This window comes from Hirundo rustica, chromosome Z (genome assembly GCF_015227805.2).
Source record: "Hirundo rustica isolate bHirRus1 chromosome Z, bHirRus1.pri.v3, whole genome shotgun sequence".
In the NCBI taxonomy this organism is placed as follows: domain Eukaryota; kingdom Metazoa; phylum Chordata; class Aves; order Passeriformes; family Hirundinidae; genus Hirundo; species Hirundo rustica.
Window position 1 is genome coordinate 65,605,202 of NC_053488.1, and position 17,222 is coordinate 65,622,423.

Here is a 17,222-nt window from a genome sequence, read left to right on the forward strand (position 1 = left end):
ACAGAACAATACAGTACCACGAGCATAGTAAAAGGTTACCGAGAGCGGGTGACAAAATTACGTGATTGACCGCACTACTGCAACAGCTACAGAGACTATCTGTGTTATGTAGATGCTGGGATCAAGATGCAAAGTCCATTGTGTACCTTTATAATGTGTAAAAACCCATCCAGCTAATGCTGCTGTCAATAAATGTATAGTCATAAACATGAACAATGAGGGAGACCATTTCTAATGGAAAACACAAAGCTTTTTTTGATTACACAAAATTATCTCCTCAGTAGTTTATTTCCATACTTAGAAATCAGGTGCTGTTTTGATCAGCTATTCAAGTGTTTTAGTTTCCCTGCAGATTTCAATACCTTTAATGTGCATGTAGGTGACAGTTAAAAACTCTTGAGAAAAAAATATAAGCAAAACTCCATTCACTTATTCATAGGGCTGCAGTAAAGCAACAAATGCTGTGTCTAGTTGGGTAGTCAGTCTCACAAGCACTTCCCCTGTTAGCATTTACTAATTCCCTTAATCTTATTCCTTTTTTCAGACCAGAAATTTCACAAAAGAGAAGGATACGTGCACCACGCCCCCCACACACCCTGTCTTAGGACGCTTGTCTTTTTATTTCAAAACCTATCCACATATAGCTGAACCTTACTCTAACCTGTAGATTATATTGTTTTCCTGTTATAATTGGATATGGAATTACACAGCACTTGTGCTTTGTGTTCTTACTTGGCATGGAAACCAAACCTGTCTGGAGAAAAGCTATGAAGTGAAACAAATTACCTGAATAGCCTGGCTGACAGTGGCAAACAAAGGTCCCAGTGCCATCTTTGCATATTCCATTGTTTTGACATGGAGATGATTTACACTCATCAACTTGTGTTTCACATTTCAAGCCTAGAATGCAAAATAAAGTACTGAGAATAGGAAGACAAAAATCAAAATTTTTCAGAAAAATGGATGCCATGACTACCTCATATAGGAAAACATGATTAATTGTCTACATAGCAAACATTCAGGTTTATTTTCTTTTCATTAGATTGTGCTTTAACACAGATCTGAGACAAATGTTAGAAAGGTCTGATGCACATTGGGCAACAGACTGATCAGCTTAAGAGTGGCAATCAAAACTAACTTCTTGAAAACAGCTGAAGTATAAGACATCTTGATTTGAAGCAACTGGGTAACTAACACTGAAGACAAGTACAGGCTCGGTAGAAGTGGAATTAGCTGTCAAGACTGCAAATTTCTAGCTTTTGTTAACCAAAAAAATTTCCAAGTGATAGGATTTTCACATCCACAAATTCCATTAAAAGAAATACTATTCAAAACCTTTCCTGCAAAACACAACAAAATTCAGCAAGGATATGAAGAAGCATCTATTTTCTGATATCCTCTAAATATGTGATGAATATTCCAATCAGTTAGGCTATACTGGAATGTTTTGCTCCTTTATACTTCCTCAATTTCAAGGCATCATGAAGTACTAGCTACTTCACCTGCTTCCCAGTTTTTTACCTGTATATCCAAGTGGGCATATGCAAATATATCCACTTCCCAATTGCTTGCATGTCCCATTATTGTGGCATGGTTCCAGAAAACATTCATGAAAGACCTGCCAAAGGCACAAATGATACACTCACAGCAAAACTGGCACACAATACTCTAGTTTTAGACTGTATACCCCATTAGCCACTTTGAAAAGATGGGATAAAAAAGTCACCAGCACTAGCTTCTAGTTCCTCCTCTGTCTTTTCAGCATGCTAACCATTTGTGACTTTTTCCCCACTGAAAAATCTGAATATTATTTTAAAAATCCATTTTTCTTGGCAAAGTCTTCTCAAAAATGTCTGAATTATGATTCACAGTTTATATTAAGCTATACTTATATGCAAGTTCTCCACTTTGCATCCCTCTACATCAGCTAATCAGTTCCTGCTGCTGGCCATCAGATGACCTGGTAGTGAACTTTACCATGTAGCATTATTTCTCCTATTCTTGCAAGCCTGTATTCATCAAAGCCCTTGAGTAAGCGGTCAACTAAACCCATAGGAGATCAATTTGCCATCTGTCCCTGTGTTGTGCAATGGTTCAGGCCAAATTTCTCATGAGTTAACTTTGTTCCTGTTTACACAATATCCCAAATTCCAATTCAGTCAAAGCAGTCTTGTCAAGAGGTACGGGCTGGGGGTGAGGGGGTAGGGGCAAGGAGGCATCTCCAGCAAACATTGTCACTGGACTAATTTCACATGAGGACTTGCCTGTATTTCAGAGAGGTTACTCACAGCAGAAGGGAGCTCTGTCTGCTTCCTCTCAAGTGTATCTGTGTTACAATATGTAAACTCAAGATGTGAGACTTAGTTGTCTGGTAGTATTTTCTGGAACTCAACGTATGGAAGACCTCAGAAGACTGAACACAGTCAATATACTTTTTCTAGATACTTTGTCTGAGACTCTTCCATGCAGTTTACCCTTTCTTTACAAAAATTTAGTAAGTACTTCATACAGCAGAATTTAAGATTGTCAACAGCTGATGCCACTTCCTCTGCTCAATGAAAGTGCTTCTATGATTACAAAGAGAGTTTGAGTGCTCCCCTCTTAACCACTGCTTTCATCTCTCCAGGAAATAAAGTCAGCCACAGAATTACAGTTAAAAAGGTCTTACTTTTTTACTACCACATGAAGTGCTTTTTCTTTCATTTGAGATAACACTGGAATATAACACTTGTCGTTACCTGACTGCTGACTTTGTACTGCTTGCTGATGTTTTCTGGGAGGGCTGGTACCATCATCATACTTTCCTCAGCTGCTGAAAAAGTAGAGCCAAAACCTAAAGAGTAAAGATATGAGAGCAATGTTAATAACACTCTGTAGCAATGCCCCTATTCTGTGGGGACATTATAATTGCATGTTAGTAAATCTGCCTAAAGATACGCTGAAATAAGTGAATTTGTGGGAATAAAAAGCAAACCTTCCAGTACCCATTACAAAAATATGTATTTGTAAGGACACACATTTCTAAAACATATACATGTGTGTACACATAAAAATGTGTATTTATATGTTTTTATAAACAGATACATGCATGCATATGCATATTAGTGTATATTTATATATATTTCTCCCTATGGCATTTGTGCATTGTACACAAAGGCAACGTAAACACACACACTGCACATGTACACTCTGTTTATTGAGCCTTGGCATGTATCAGAGCCAGTCTTAAAAAGAGGCAACACCAGTAGACAGAACCAGCTGAGCACTTCACTGCTTGAAATCAAAGTCCTACATTTGTCCAGACAGTATGTGGGATCTTTTCTGTTAAGGCTACTTCTGTCTATCCTTTAGATGTTCCCCTTACTCACTTTATCCAGCAGAGATAATGTGGCTTACTTGAACAATCTGTGATGGATCTGGCACCAATAACAGTTGTTGTTCCATAAAAGGGACAAGACAAGCAATAGGACTTTCCCGGGTCTGGTTGATAATAGTCTCTGGGACAAGGGTAGCAAGGTGTCAAACCTGTACGAGAGAACTCGCCTGCAAGACATGGTACTGCAAGAGGAAGAAAATCTTTTTGAGTGACCTCATCTCTTGTACATCCACCTGACTTCCCTCCACTTTTTTTTTTAATCACTTTCTCTTCTCCTGTCCTAGTCTCTTCTTAGACTTAAAATGAGCAGGATGACATCTGCCAGGGATTCACAACTCTAGGAAATGCCAATTTAAAATCTTCTGTGAGATGCCATGTTGTTCTAAAAGGATTATGGAAATATGGAAATATCAGGAAGGTAATTCATTTTACTGTATTTTTTTTTTCTCTGGAGGCAGCTTTTAAATGGAACTTCCCTTCTATCTTTCATACCTTTTTTGGTTGTTGATGTTGTTTGTGTTGTGTGGTGGTTTTTTTGTTTTGTTTTTGTTTGTTTTCATTGATGTTGCTTTTTTTCCCCTTCGAGAAGGAGTAAGGACAAGGATAAGACTTTTTTGGACCATGAATCCTTACAGACTATTACCCTGGGAATTTTTCTGGCAGAGCTTGCCAAAGAACAATTGAGGAGAATTTCTTTGAACAAGTTATGGAGCAAACTGTGCTAAAATTCAGAATTTTTGTACAGAAAACAGGAAGATATAATAGTGACAATTCCCTTTCTCTTCTGTAAGGAAAAAAGATTTTATTTTTATTTAGGTACCCATCACATATCTCATTTTATTCCTCATTATATAAGAATCAGAAGGAGGGTAATTGGTAACAGGAAATGACCTACCATTTTGCTGGAAAATGGTCCTTGGTCTACACTTAACCAGAAGTGGAATTCAGTCGCAGGTAGATGAATTGGATTACATTAGCTGATGTTTAAACAATAATTTGAACATTTTTAATATTTAGGGTTTTTTTTAAAAAAATCATTACACTTTTTGTTACAAACCTCCACAAGCTGAGACATCCACTGCACCTCTTTTTACTGTTGATGTATTTTCTGGACAAGAGATGCAATTCCTGGATCCAAATGATGGCTGATATGTTCCAAGTGGACATGTTTCACATGTCTCAAGACCATTAGGTGAATATGTTCCCTGTCTGCACTGAGCTATAAGGCAAAAGAGTTCAGAAAGATTAAACAATGTCCAACAGGAAACATGGTCCCTCATCTCTGAAAATAATGTTGAAATCACAATCACAAATTCCTCACAAGGAATTTTATTTCTGGAACACACCCTACTCTGAAGGACTTCATGGGTACAAAGAGCAAAAAAAACCCCAAAAACGACAGTTGTGGTAAGGTACTGATAGTGCAATTGTGAATTATTAAACAGTGAATTCTCTCCAATCAGCTCACAGATGACTTACTGTAACTCAGTTATCATTTTAATCAACAAAACTAATGGCAATAAAGGCAATAAAAATTGTATCAAACTAGCTATTTCCTTTTCATAAGAAGTCACAGTGGTTCTGTGCTGTTCAATGCCTCAGCACTGTAGGGTAGGATGGAGAGCGGCTGGCAAGGACAACAATGGAATTATTTAAAGTGTATTAGTGTCTGAAAAATGCAGTCACAGAAATGAAATACAGAAATGAAAGACAGAAATTAAACAAAGCTTCAAAGGCCAACTCTTTTCAAAACCTCTGCTTGGGCTTCCTGCATACTAGAGCAGTGATGAAAACTTAGATACTTCCCTACCATATTCATTAAGGTGCAATTAGGACTGCTCCTCATTTCACAGGCTAGCTTCATTCCAGCACTTCCACCATGGGGTCCAAAAGGACGTCACCAAGAATTCAGAAGTGGCTGCTCAAATAATATGGAAGATCTTACCTTTGCACTCGGAGATGCTTCTAGAATGTAGATACTCAGTATAGCTACCAGATGGACAACTTTTGCATTCCATCTGCCCTTCCTCATCTTGATAGGATCCAGTCCAGCAGCTTTCACAGGTAAGATGCTCCAGGGAATAATAGGTACCCAAAGGACAGTTGACTGTAATGTAATGTTGGAAACCTAAGTTTCCCTCCAAGTGAAAAATCATACATACCTCTCTTTCCCCTGGAGTTCCCATTTAATCAAACCATGTTTTTGTAAAATATGACTCTGTTCCTCAGCAGATAGGGTATCTCTCTGGAACACTGCAGAGATTTAACTATGCACAAGAAATGGAATCCAATTCCCCATCTTAGCTACACATCGCCCACAGGACTAACAGGGTTAAAAGACTGCAGACCAAGTACTGTTTTCTCTGTATGGCCAAGCATGGATATGCCTGATTTCCCCCTGGGAGTGGAATCTTGGGTACAAAGCATCTCTTTTCCACAGGCCTTGGTTAGGAACATAAACATCCTCTGGAAGTCAAACTGTGCAAAGCATTTTTGCAGTTTATTGTTATGGGAGACCACAGGCACTGGACTGTGTCAAATCATAACCCTCTGCAAACATCCTCTAAAACCTTGTTTTGCATAAGGATTTTATATACACATACTAAACAAGTCATCTGGCTTACCACATATTCTCCCTCTCAGCACAGAACCAGGCCTGCAGAAAAGAAAGGCCTTCTCAGTCTCCAGAGAGTTGGTGTCAGCTACAATGAGTTCAGATGCAAACTGAAAAGAATACATAGGTTCCTTATTGAGAGTTCTATTCAGCCTGTTTGTGATTGTTTCCAGAGTTTTAAGGAGCCGTCTCTGGTTTTCCAGTTCCAGTGTATCATTCCTTTCATCAGGCAGTGGCACGCTAGCTGAAATATAAACAGCAAACAAAAAACACACAGATTTTGCAGTCAGCACTTCCTAGTGTACTCTGGAATTTATCAAGAGTGCAACATTCAAGTTTGTCAGTGGAAAGTGAAAAGGAGGCCATGTGCACAAAGCTCTCCATAAACATCAGGCTGTGATCTTTCCCTCAAGCAGAAAGTCTGTGAGGAAATGGGGCTATGAATGCGTTCAGAGAACTGGATGACATCTGCCCCTTCATCAGGCTTCTGTGAGGTGAAGAAGTTTTACTGAATGTATGAGAGACACAATTTTAAAAAAGAAGGAAGCAGAGACGTTTGGTGTTTTGACTTGTCTTACCTGTGATGTTAAATATTAACTTGATTTTTTGGTCAGTCATTGGAACATTCAGCTTATGCCTTTTGACCCGAGCAGGTGCTGCTTTTACAGAGGGAGAGAGATGCTTGGATAAGTCTTCTCCTGGTACTGCATCAAGAAAATCACCATAGGAATAATCCAGGTGGTCTGCTGTTCCCCAGCCAGCAGGTCCTGTAGGACATTAAGAAAAATACAAAAAGAAAAGCAACGTAACACCGAAAATAAGTAACTGTATTTATTTCTAAAATACAATTCCAATGTAATTTGTTTGAAGCTCCAGATGATACATGCTGATTTTGACTCTGTATACGTGGCTAGTGTACCTGCATTTTTACTAATGAAAAATCTTACTCCTAACTGATATCCTAGAGGTCCTGAGTATGGTGAAATTAGTCAAAGCTTTAAAGAACTAGTTATAAAACTTACATGTTGCAATTCTTTCTCTTTCTCCATCCTGTATGAATCCTCACCTGCACCCTCACCTGCCAGCAACTTCTTCAATTCCATACTGCCCTTGATTCCACTTCTTGTTTACTTACAGACAGCATAGCCTATGCCACATCTCCATTGCATCTTCCTTTAACAACTCCTGAACAGTTCTAACATCCTTTGTCCCCTCAAAAAAGACATCATCTTATCTGTACTACCCCCAGACAAGTGTTTCTTGTTACGCACAGTTAGTCAAATTCACCCTCGTTTAATGTCCTCCATCACTCTAACATGCTTTCAATCAAAATATTTTCTACTTTTTCATGATTACTAAACCTAGAGGGATTTGGCCTATTTCATTGATCTAGATTTTTTTTTTTAAAGCATGAAGATAGAAAAAAAAATCTGCCCATTTTCTGTTAGCATCACCAAGATTATGTTTTATCTACAGTGATAACTAGGACAAGTTGACCGCACAGTTTAATACCACATGTGTGTTTCACAACTAATTTTCTAAACTGCTTTCTCTTATGCCTTGAGGAGAGTCCTCCTCTCCTGTTTCCACAGTGTAAAATTATGAGAAACTCCTGAAAAACAGCAACAAGGTTATTCTGGTAAGAGGTTGACATGAACCAGAAGAGACTAGGATGCTACATTCCATGTTCCATACATTCCATACAACTGTAACATTGTTTTTCCACATGCCTTTACAGATTAGTTCCAGCTGTCATCAGCCTTTATCCTTACCCTGATGACAACTGCAGACTGAACGTCCAGAGCTGCCCTGTGACATTTGACACAAACAAATGCTCTCAGAGTGAAGCATTATAAAAGGTGGGCATAAGCAGGAAGTACTTCTACCAAGTAACTCCCCTATAAACTTGTAAAAGAGACACAGTCGTATGACAGATTCTAATGCGGATCTGCCAAATGCCTCTTGCTAACATAGGTAATATAAGTTATCCATTTTTAGCTTTTCTGTTCTCAGCACCCCTGTGTGACTCAGAAAGGCCAAGAATAACAGCAGGACAACACAGACACTATGCTGTTCAAAAATAGACTGAAAATTACAACTTACTTACTTTGGCATAAACCAAAGTGAGAACAACCACTAGGATGGTTATGGCTTTCACTCTGATACAGCCACAGTCATGGTGCAAAATCCGCCCTTGCGTGCAGGAAGTATTGTCACAGCAAATGGGCCAACTTAAGTGCATATAGCTTTACACAGTGAGGATCCTGTGCAGATCTGAACTGGCATCATAGATGCTCCTCATTTTCTTATCAATCTCCAAATCTATTTATTATAGATTTTCAGTATTTTGGTTTTAAACTGTATGTTTTTAAGAAGTTCCTTTTTTCTAGGCTAACCAAGCAGCTTTCTAGGACTGTGTGTATATATGCTTTTTTTCCCCTCCCCACCATAAGGCATCCTGGGAAATTCTCCTCCATACTGTATAGGAAGCAGCATCGATACAAGACATCAAAGAGTTCCACAATATTTTTATAAAACCTTTTATGTAATTGCTTATTATCTTAAGAGTACCACAGTTACTTAAAACAAATCTCACTAAAGCCATTGTGGCAGGAATCATGCTGCTTTAAACCTGGATGGCTAAGAACCTATGGAATCAATAATTACCAATGGCAAATCCATTTTCGTAATCATAATTATATTCCAAGCAGTGTTTCTGTGTCTGATTTTCCAATCTGCAGTCAATGTCATCGACATCATTACAGAATGACGGGACCTTTCAACATAAAGAAGAATAATTTTAAAAACATAAAATCACATAGCCCTCTCTCTTGACTTATAAAAACTTCTAATTACAGTGTAAAGCACTGGTTCTGCCAGTGACACTAGAATTCCTCTTTCATGTCTCTTATAACCCTTGGCAAGGTCTGGTAGATGTATGTTTTATTGATACAACTTGGAAATAAGAAAACTACTCGCACAAGCACAATCTCTCCATTATAAAAGGTCTTTTTTTCCTTTTTTCTTTTTTTTAAGAGAAGATGTCAATTTATTACTCTTACAGTTAATGACCCTTGCATGCCAAATCGCAGAATACAGTAATAAATTCTGGCATTTTTCTCCCTGCTGAAGAGGACTAGAAAGCTCATATTTATAAAGCACATGACTTCCTTCTGACAATGTTACTTGTAATCCTGTCAAGTTTACAACAATGCTGTCACTTTTTTCTAGCTTTCAAACCTTACTTCCCCGCATCCACCTCTCCCTACTCAAGGAAAGGGATTTATGCACCAAAAGATCTCAGAGAAGAGGGAAAAAAATCTCAGGAGGATAGAAATCACATATCAGAAATCACACAACAGAAAACTCATCAAAACCATTTCTGGCATTGTTTACTTTTTTCCCTCTCCTCTCCCCCTCCATTTTTTGCTTTTTCCAGAAAGGTTTCAAGAAAATGGGGACATAGGCTGTGTTTTGAAATTGTTTTGTTTTGTCTGTATCAACTTTCATTTGAAAGATGCTCCTGCCCATTTCATTCCTACTTTTCGTATCTCTGGTAGAGTTTCAAATTCTTGGAAATAGGAATAAGCTTATTCAAAACAGCCTTTCTGCATGTTTTTCCAGACTGTTGCATTTTAACGTAATTGCTTGGAAAGATCACTACCCATTTTTTCCTTATTATCTTCCACTTGCCAATAGGAATGGTCCAAGCACTAGAACCTGGTGATACCAGGGAAAGAAACAGAAATAAAAGCAGCCAGGATTTCTCTGCTGGAAAGAACAGACCTGAATTAGGGCAAGAGAGTTATGTCAGACATTTATGTCCAAGTGTTAGACATTGCCTAACCTGTCACCTAAGTTTTCAGCCATTTGACAAGTGCTACTGACATATGTTCTGAAGTTGCAGGAGTTTGTCCATGAACTGTATGTGCTAACAATGCTTTTTAGTTAGCAGAGAGCCTTTTGTTAGAATATGGGCTGTGTTCTGCAAAAAACCTGTAGATGCCCAGTGATCTGTACTGGAAAAATGATGTCACACTAGGCCTGGACATCCACTCCTGGGATCAGAACTCAACGTTCTGCTGCTTCTACTTTTCAGCTGAGGACAGATTTGTGGGTTAACAGGGGAGATTACGATATTGAAATGGAAAGTAAGAGCATGGCAGAGAAGAAAGATAGGACCTCTTCAAATTCAGTATCATGCAGTTCTTAACGGTAAGAGTCAGAACTCAGAATCTCAGGAAACTTGAGCAGATCACTGCTACTGGATTTGAGTGCCTGGATGTACACACCAAACATGGAATATATCCATTTGTACATATGTGTGTTCATTCCTACTATTTGGTTATATATTATATATTCTATATAAAATACATTTATTTTATGATCACATCCAACTATTAAAAACAGCACTGAGGGGACAATTGATTGGGGGTTTCAAAACTACACAGGTTCTCTTTAGAAGCCTACTGAAAATCTACAAGCTGCAGCTCCCTAAACTACCTGGACACTTGCATAAATTCTGTCCCATACAAGCTCACATTGAAGACTAAACTAAATTACATTAAAATGCCAGTGAATCATCTTTATTTTTAAAAATAACTTGTCACCCTCTGAAACAGCAGATTTAACTTACAGGCTTCTGCTGTCAATTTCCTTGCACAAAATTAGTTATTTGGAAGAAGTAACAATATTTCTCAAGAAGTATGTAAAGGGAATGAGTATCTACTAACCTACCATTTTACCAAGTGCACTCTGAAATGCATCAGTAAAGCTGTTTAGTAGATTGTTGTCATCACATCGTGTTGCTTTGTAGAGCATTTCAAAGGATTTGAATCCATGGTTTGCAAAACGATTTACTGAAAAATGTTGGAGAAATAAATTTTAACTGATCACTGCAAGAGCTTCAGAACTAAAATCAAAGATAATTTAGGATAAAACTGAAATACAAGGGGGTAAGAAGTACAGTCTGTGAATCAGCAATCCAAACAGATCACTTACATCTCAGCCAATGATATGACCCTTTGCCAGGCATGAAATTTACTGGAAAAGTTAAAACAAATTAAAACCCAGCTAATTTTTCTACTTCAGCATTTTCTTAATGGAAGAAACCCATGAACTGTCAACTAAACTCCATGCTAACTTCTGAAAGGAAAGCAATAAATATAGAAGACTTATTACTAATGCTGCTAAACTAAATATAAATACTCTTATTCAGGAATTAAACAAAGTTCTAAAGTGTCCAAGTTAAAGATTTTGAACTGGTAGCTCTGAAACATAACTCCCATTTGTTCATAGCTGAAACACTGATCTTTTATTGCTGAAACAAAGAAATTGACTCTGATGGAAGTGCATGTCACATGGCACCAAGACTGGCTTCAAACGTAGTTCTAATACATCTATTACAAAAATGTCATGACGTGGAAAATTCCAGCACTGAAGTTTTGCACGTGTCCCTCTCAAAGAAAACACATAAACCCTTCTAATCTGGTGGTAATTAGATATGTAAGCATGGCACACACTATGCATTTCAATCCGCAAGTTGCAAAGACGGCTGTATTCCTATTAAAAAGACACTGACAATGTTTGTTAGCAAATTGTTTCAGTTAACCTATTTGCTTTACCATCTTTGCTATTTTGTGATTCCTGGGAATTTTTGTGCTTTAAACAGTTTCTGAAATTACATATTTACAGACTTCCAAGGATTATTTCACAATATTTGTAACATTTCAAAGGCAGAGGGCAGAGAATATTTGTTATAAGTGAATAGAAGTCAGATTTTCTAAAGTATTTTCGTCTGCTTCCTTGTTAAATATAGTGTTTCGTGAATTGCAGATTCATTTTAGTAACAGTAAGACTTACAAGAGCAGCTAGGCCACTCTGGAGAATAAGGTGGCTTCCAGAGACCATCATCATATGCACAATAGTAGTTTTCACTTGATCCTTCTGAAAAGCTGTAACCCTCTGCACAGTGCAATGTGCAATTAACTCCTGCTTCATCTGATGTGCATATAAAATCACCATTCACAGGCTCAAAGGAAACTTCACAGGGAGAACCTATGAAAAATACAAAGATTTATATATTGATTAATATGGTGAAATAAGTGATCCTGCATGGAAACAGCACTGATAGGATTTTCAAAAATTACTAGTATTGACTTGATCATGCCTCTGTGGAAGTCTGTGGAAGTATTATTTGCTATATCCATAATGTCAGGATCAGGCTACTGCTAAATAAATCTCAAATTCTGCCATTGCAACTGGAAAACCTGAAACATGAAGACTTAAAAAAATGCTATACATACGAAAAACTATTTACTAAAGTAATATAAAATATAAATCTAAATTTTTACATGAACTTTATACAATGAATTCTAGTAAACTATGTTACATCTTGAATTCTGAAACTAAATATTGTCTATACCATCACAAAACATATGAGTTTGCTAGAATCATCTTAGGAAAACTTCATAACCTCAGTTACGATTCATTTTTCAGGCCAACTGCAAAGGAAGTTGTAAATACTATGTCACAAACACCGAACCACAAAAAGTCTCAAGTGGTATAGACCTTGATACAGTTGTAAGCACTGCCTGGTTCTTGCTAAGATTTAGAGTATATCACAGACTAGCACATTCATTTGCAACTTACCTTTCCGGAAAGCTAAAACCAAAATCCCAGTCTGCATTATTTTAAAATCTCTCTTCACTAGCAGATATTTTTATACAGATGTTCAAGTGAGACATAGAAAGTAGAAAGCAGATATGAAGTAGATTTTTCCTTCTTAATAATTTAGCTGCAAAATTACAGTTTGGATTTTTAATGAGAAAGTGAACTGTGGGGAAGAGATGTCTATGCAGTAAACAAAATGCAGTAGTATATCTACAGGTACAGGCATATTCCAAAATCTAAAGAGTGTTTTATTATCTGCTCCAATATTGGCATGTAATTAGAGAAAAACTGGCAGAAAGTTTTCCTTTTAACTACAGATTTGAAGCAAGATTTGAGTAGCACCTATTAATACATTTCACATAGAATTGCAAAAATTGTAAGTTTTACTGCTTAATGAATCATGATTTCAATGCTTTTAAACGTAATTTGAATTTATAGAACCAAATTCACTGCTGTGCCTCCTCAGCTGTAGACAATTTATTTGTTAGTCAAATATTTTGACTGCCTTCAAGTTACCTTAAAATAAAATGGGGATAACTAACAGAGGAGGGGGAACAATCTTGCATCCTTTATGGTATTCAATTAAAACAATGCCAGGTCTTGGCCAGAATTTGAAGACAACACACCTTTGATGACAATGTGGATGTCACATGTCCTGTTATTGCCAGATGGATCCACAGCTGTGTACTGGACAGTTGTCTCTCCTTTGGGAAAGAGATCTCCAGGTGTGTGACTCCTAGTGACAGTCAGTGGACCACCTATAAGAGTTAAAAGACAACCTAAGGCATCGATAAGTAAAAGAGGGTTGGTCATAGCCAACCTTGACAAATAGAAAAGGAAATGGCAGAAAATCTTCAAAATTATGTGTCCTTAAAAATAACTAAGTAGAAGGAACCTCAGCAAATCACAAACTCCAAGGGATCAAGGGTGAACAGGTGCAGTTCTCTAGCCTTCCACTGTTGCATGTATGTTTTGGGGAGCACCATCTCACCTGAATTGTCTGAGAATTCTGGTTCTTCCCACGTTGCTGGGTAGTCATTCTCTGCTGCTTGCATGGGTGGTGGAGATCTGCATCTGTCAACTACGGGAGGTTCTACATCTGCAGAATTTGAAAGGATGGCATGTTATTAACTTACAGAATGACTGCCACACTCAAATAGCATCTACAACCAGAACAGCAGCTTTAATTTCATATCAGAAGACACAACAAAGGTGCATACTTGGAAATTGTTGCTATTGGAAGATGCTGAGTGAATGGATAGGAGTAGTTTTTCTGCTGAAGCTTCTGCAGTGTTTGCCTTCTACAGAGCAAAACCTGGATTACCTGCAAGACTCCTGAATAACACAACTGTCTGACAGAAATACTCAAATAATGATTTGCATCAGTAATATGTGTGAACTTTGGAAACTTTTTCAAGAATTAAATAGAGATTTATGATAAAAGCAATAACTGACAATGCAATAAAGCATTTAATATACCAGCGTGAGGAGAAATCTTAACAGTCAGAAAGAACAGCAGAATAAAATACACCTCAAACTGAACACTGCAAGCAGTGACTGCACAGATGCAAAGCCTTTATGGAGATGCAAAGCCTTTATGGAAATGACAATACTCCTGGGCTTGTAATTGCACACATGAAGGCCACACTGACTCACAATCTCTTTCAGCACAAACAAGAAGATTTCAGCCATGACAGACAGCCTTCACAGCAATTTTTATCAGCACTTACCAGTAACCTTGACATTGAACGTGCACCTTGCTTCATTGCCTGATCTATCAGTTGCTGTGTAAGTAATATCAACCTCACCAATTGGGAGAAGAAATGGTGGTATGAAAGCTGGGGTAACATGAACTGAGACCTGTTATAGGAAAACACTCATTATTTAAAAGCCAGAGCTGGTTACTAACCATAATATTCATGTTTCAAAAAGTCGACAGAATAGTATCCTTCACTGTCAAGCCTGTTCATGCTGAACGCAAATAGTCTCTTAAAGTAATGAGGATGGATTTTACAACAGAGTGCTCTATGTCCCTTCTTAATTCTGCCTTCTTTATAGCAACAGGGGAGCTTAGTCAGGATCTGGGCCCTGACCTGGTGCAGATTACAGCACTGTGCATTAAAAAAATTCCATACTGACCCTTGCTTGCCAAATGAGATTGAAGGCACACTATGTCAGCTTAGAACCTGTTTTGTCTGACAACTGTTCTCCAGCTGCAAGGGCAGCAGACCTGGGAGAGGAGTGGAGCAGACAGCTGTGGGCCCCAAGTACTTACATATCCAGTTTTAATCTATGTACGTGTATGAGTCAATAGCCCACAGATACTTCAGTATGGCATTTGGCTTCTATAGTTTAGTGAATGACCCTGTGCCAGCAGAGCCGTATGCCAAGGAATATAATGTGTGAATTTAAATCCCTTTTACTAGGATTGGTCAGTTTCCTACTGCAAAGAACTCCTGCATTAAAAGCACACACAAACTCACTGTTCCTCTGCTGACTCCTGACAAAGCATTCAGTTGCTGTAACTTGATCATGCCTGAGCCTGAAGGGAATGTTGCTCTTTATGAAACAGCTCTGGAGCAAGTTTCCCTGGAAACTCCATTTCCAGATCCCCTGACATGCAAAGTAGCCAACGGCCACATTTCTGAACTTGCACAGGAGAATCAGATTTCTCCTTCTCATCCAGGAAGCTGAATTTAGTTTTTATTTATCACAGTGTGTACTTGTTAGCCCTTTAGACTAATTAACTGGTTAACTTCCTTCTAAGACAAGTTTATTAAACTTCTTCACATTCTAAGTGCTCATTTTTAAAGCAGCTGTCCTCATATTATAAGCAAGAGAACGTTCTTTGTTTTGACCACATAAATTAACTATATGAGGTTTTATCTACTGAAACTCAATGCACTGTTCTGTGAATGTATAACTCTAATCAAGAGAGAAAATGCTGAATTCTCAAGATACAAACTTTCCAGGAGATTTTTCCTTTACTTCTGATTATCAGAAGAAAGCAATTCTAGTGGATCATAAGTTTAATTAAAATCAGAAAGACTGCCTCCAGTTAAATAGATACAGAACTTGCCTCTTCACCAGAGTTATCCTCAGCTGTTGGTACCTGCCAGCTGATATTAGCGGAGTTATGATGTTCCAGAGTCACAGTCTCAATATTGTCTGGGCAATGAATCCGAGGTGCTTCAATATCTAAACCAGAAAAAAGACAATCTGGTTTTATATATGGAATTACAGAAGCAAAATCTTATGATCACCCTTTTTTGTACCGCCTGGAATATAAATGTACGTGCTTTTGTAAACTTGCTGTCTCTTCCTTCTTGTAATTCTTGCCCAGAGACTCACACGTGAATAGCAAATTCTCCAATGGAAAGGACTGGTTTTTGCTGTATTTTTGTTTATCACTGATATTCTGGTTTCTACACAGAACCAAAATCCATTAAATAAATATAAACAATATAGGTAAATAAAAAAGAAAATATATATAAGTAAATATATAAGAATATAAATAAGTAAGAATAAATGTGTTTCTTTTATTACCCATCCCTTCCATCTCCATCCTTTCCCTGTCCAGACACAGGACACATGCAGATGAAACCACTCATTTCTGATAGTCAGTGACTAAAACCCCTGAAAATAGTTATGGCATGATATAGATACTATGAACAAGACAATAGCGACTAAAATTCTCTGGAGCATGCTGTGGAACTGACTTATAAGTAACAGTGTCAAGAATTCAGGAAGCAGTTGCCAGACAAATGGAGTCTTCTTGTGACACGTGACAATGCCAGATGGTTCCAGAGGAATGGTGGTACAATATGGGTAACACCACCACCACCATCTACACCTCAAGTTTCTCTGACAAACTTGAAGTACTTCTTCAGTTCCCTGGCACAGGGCCTCCCAAAACATTTGTGGTCAGGTTATTTTACTGTTGTTGTGCTTGATAAATGGTCTCTAGAACCATAAGACAAGGATACATTTGGCTCTGAACTTATCTATGCCCAAGAGGCTTTAAAACAACTCAGAAGTGATATAATTTATATTTTTATTGTGAAATAGTTCCAGTAAAAACATAACTTTGGCAATTAAATTATGTAATTAAGAATGCAAAGCAATAAATACATGTGATTTTGCCTTCCTTTGAACTCATTCAAATTAATATTTTATTAGAAATGCACTCTTACAAATAACTACCATTTATGGTTCACACTCCCTTGACCACAGCCTTTAGATTGGGGCAAATTCCACTTAAAAGTGAAATTCTCTAAAAAGGCCAATACTAAATAAATCAAAAAGAAAATGCGTTTTTTGAACTGGCCAAATATGTTGGCAGCAAAACAGAGAAAGACAATAACAAGAATGAAAGCAATTGAAATACAACTGTTCATTTTTACTCAAAAAGAATAAACTCAAGAGTTTCTCCAACATTTGGGGTTTAAGTACTGGTAATATCTAAAAGCTTGAACCCAAGCCATGCTGTTGTATCTTGATCTAAACACTTCAGCTTGTGCTGGGATCCTATCAAATATTAAAAACTGTGGTTTGGCCCAG

General features: G+C 37.6%; 1 protein-coding gene across 1 annotated transcript in view; it reads right to left on the reverse strand.

Moving 5' to 3' along the window:
- The window catches only part of SVEP1 (sushi, von Willebrand factor type A, EGF and pentraxin domain containing 1), a 126,377-nt gene that overhangs the window by 51,708 nt on the left and 57,447 nt on the right, over positions 1-17,222 (reverse strand). Inside the window, exons 8-22 of the mRNA XM_040089292.2 lie at positions 15,742-15,860; positions 14,393-14,522; positions 13,654-13,761; positions 13,289-13,420; positions 11,853-12,047; positions 10,728-10,849; positions 8,658-8,766; positions 6,569-6,757; positions 6,001-6,234; positions 5,322-5,483; positions 4,434-4,595; positions 3,397-3,558; positions 2,739-2,833; positions 1,522-1,618; positions 787-900 (exon numbers count right to left, since the gene is read on the reverse strand). Coding sequence (XP_039945226.1) covers positions 787-900; positions 1,522-1,618; positions 2,739-2,833; positions 3,397-3,558; positions 4,434-4,595; positions 5,322-5,483; positions 6,001-6,234; positions 6,569-6,757; positions 8,658-8,766; positions 10,728-10,849; positions 11,853-12,047; positions 13,289-13,420; positions 13,654-13,761; positions 14,393-14,522; positions 15,742-15,860 — 2,130 coding nt within the window. The remainder of the gene's footprint in view (positions 1-786; positions 901-1,521; positions 1,619-2,738; positions 2,834-3,396; positions 3,559-4,433; positions 4,596-5,321; positions 5,484-6,000; positions 6,235-6,568; positions 6,758-8,657; positions 8,767-10,727; positions 10,850-11,852; positions 12,048-13,288; positions 13,421-13,653; positions 13,762-14,392; positions 14,523-15,741; positions 15,861-17,222) is intronic.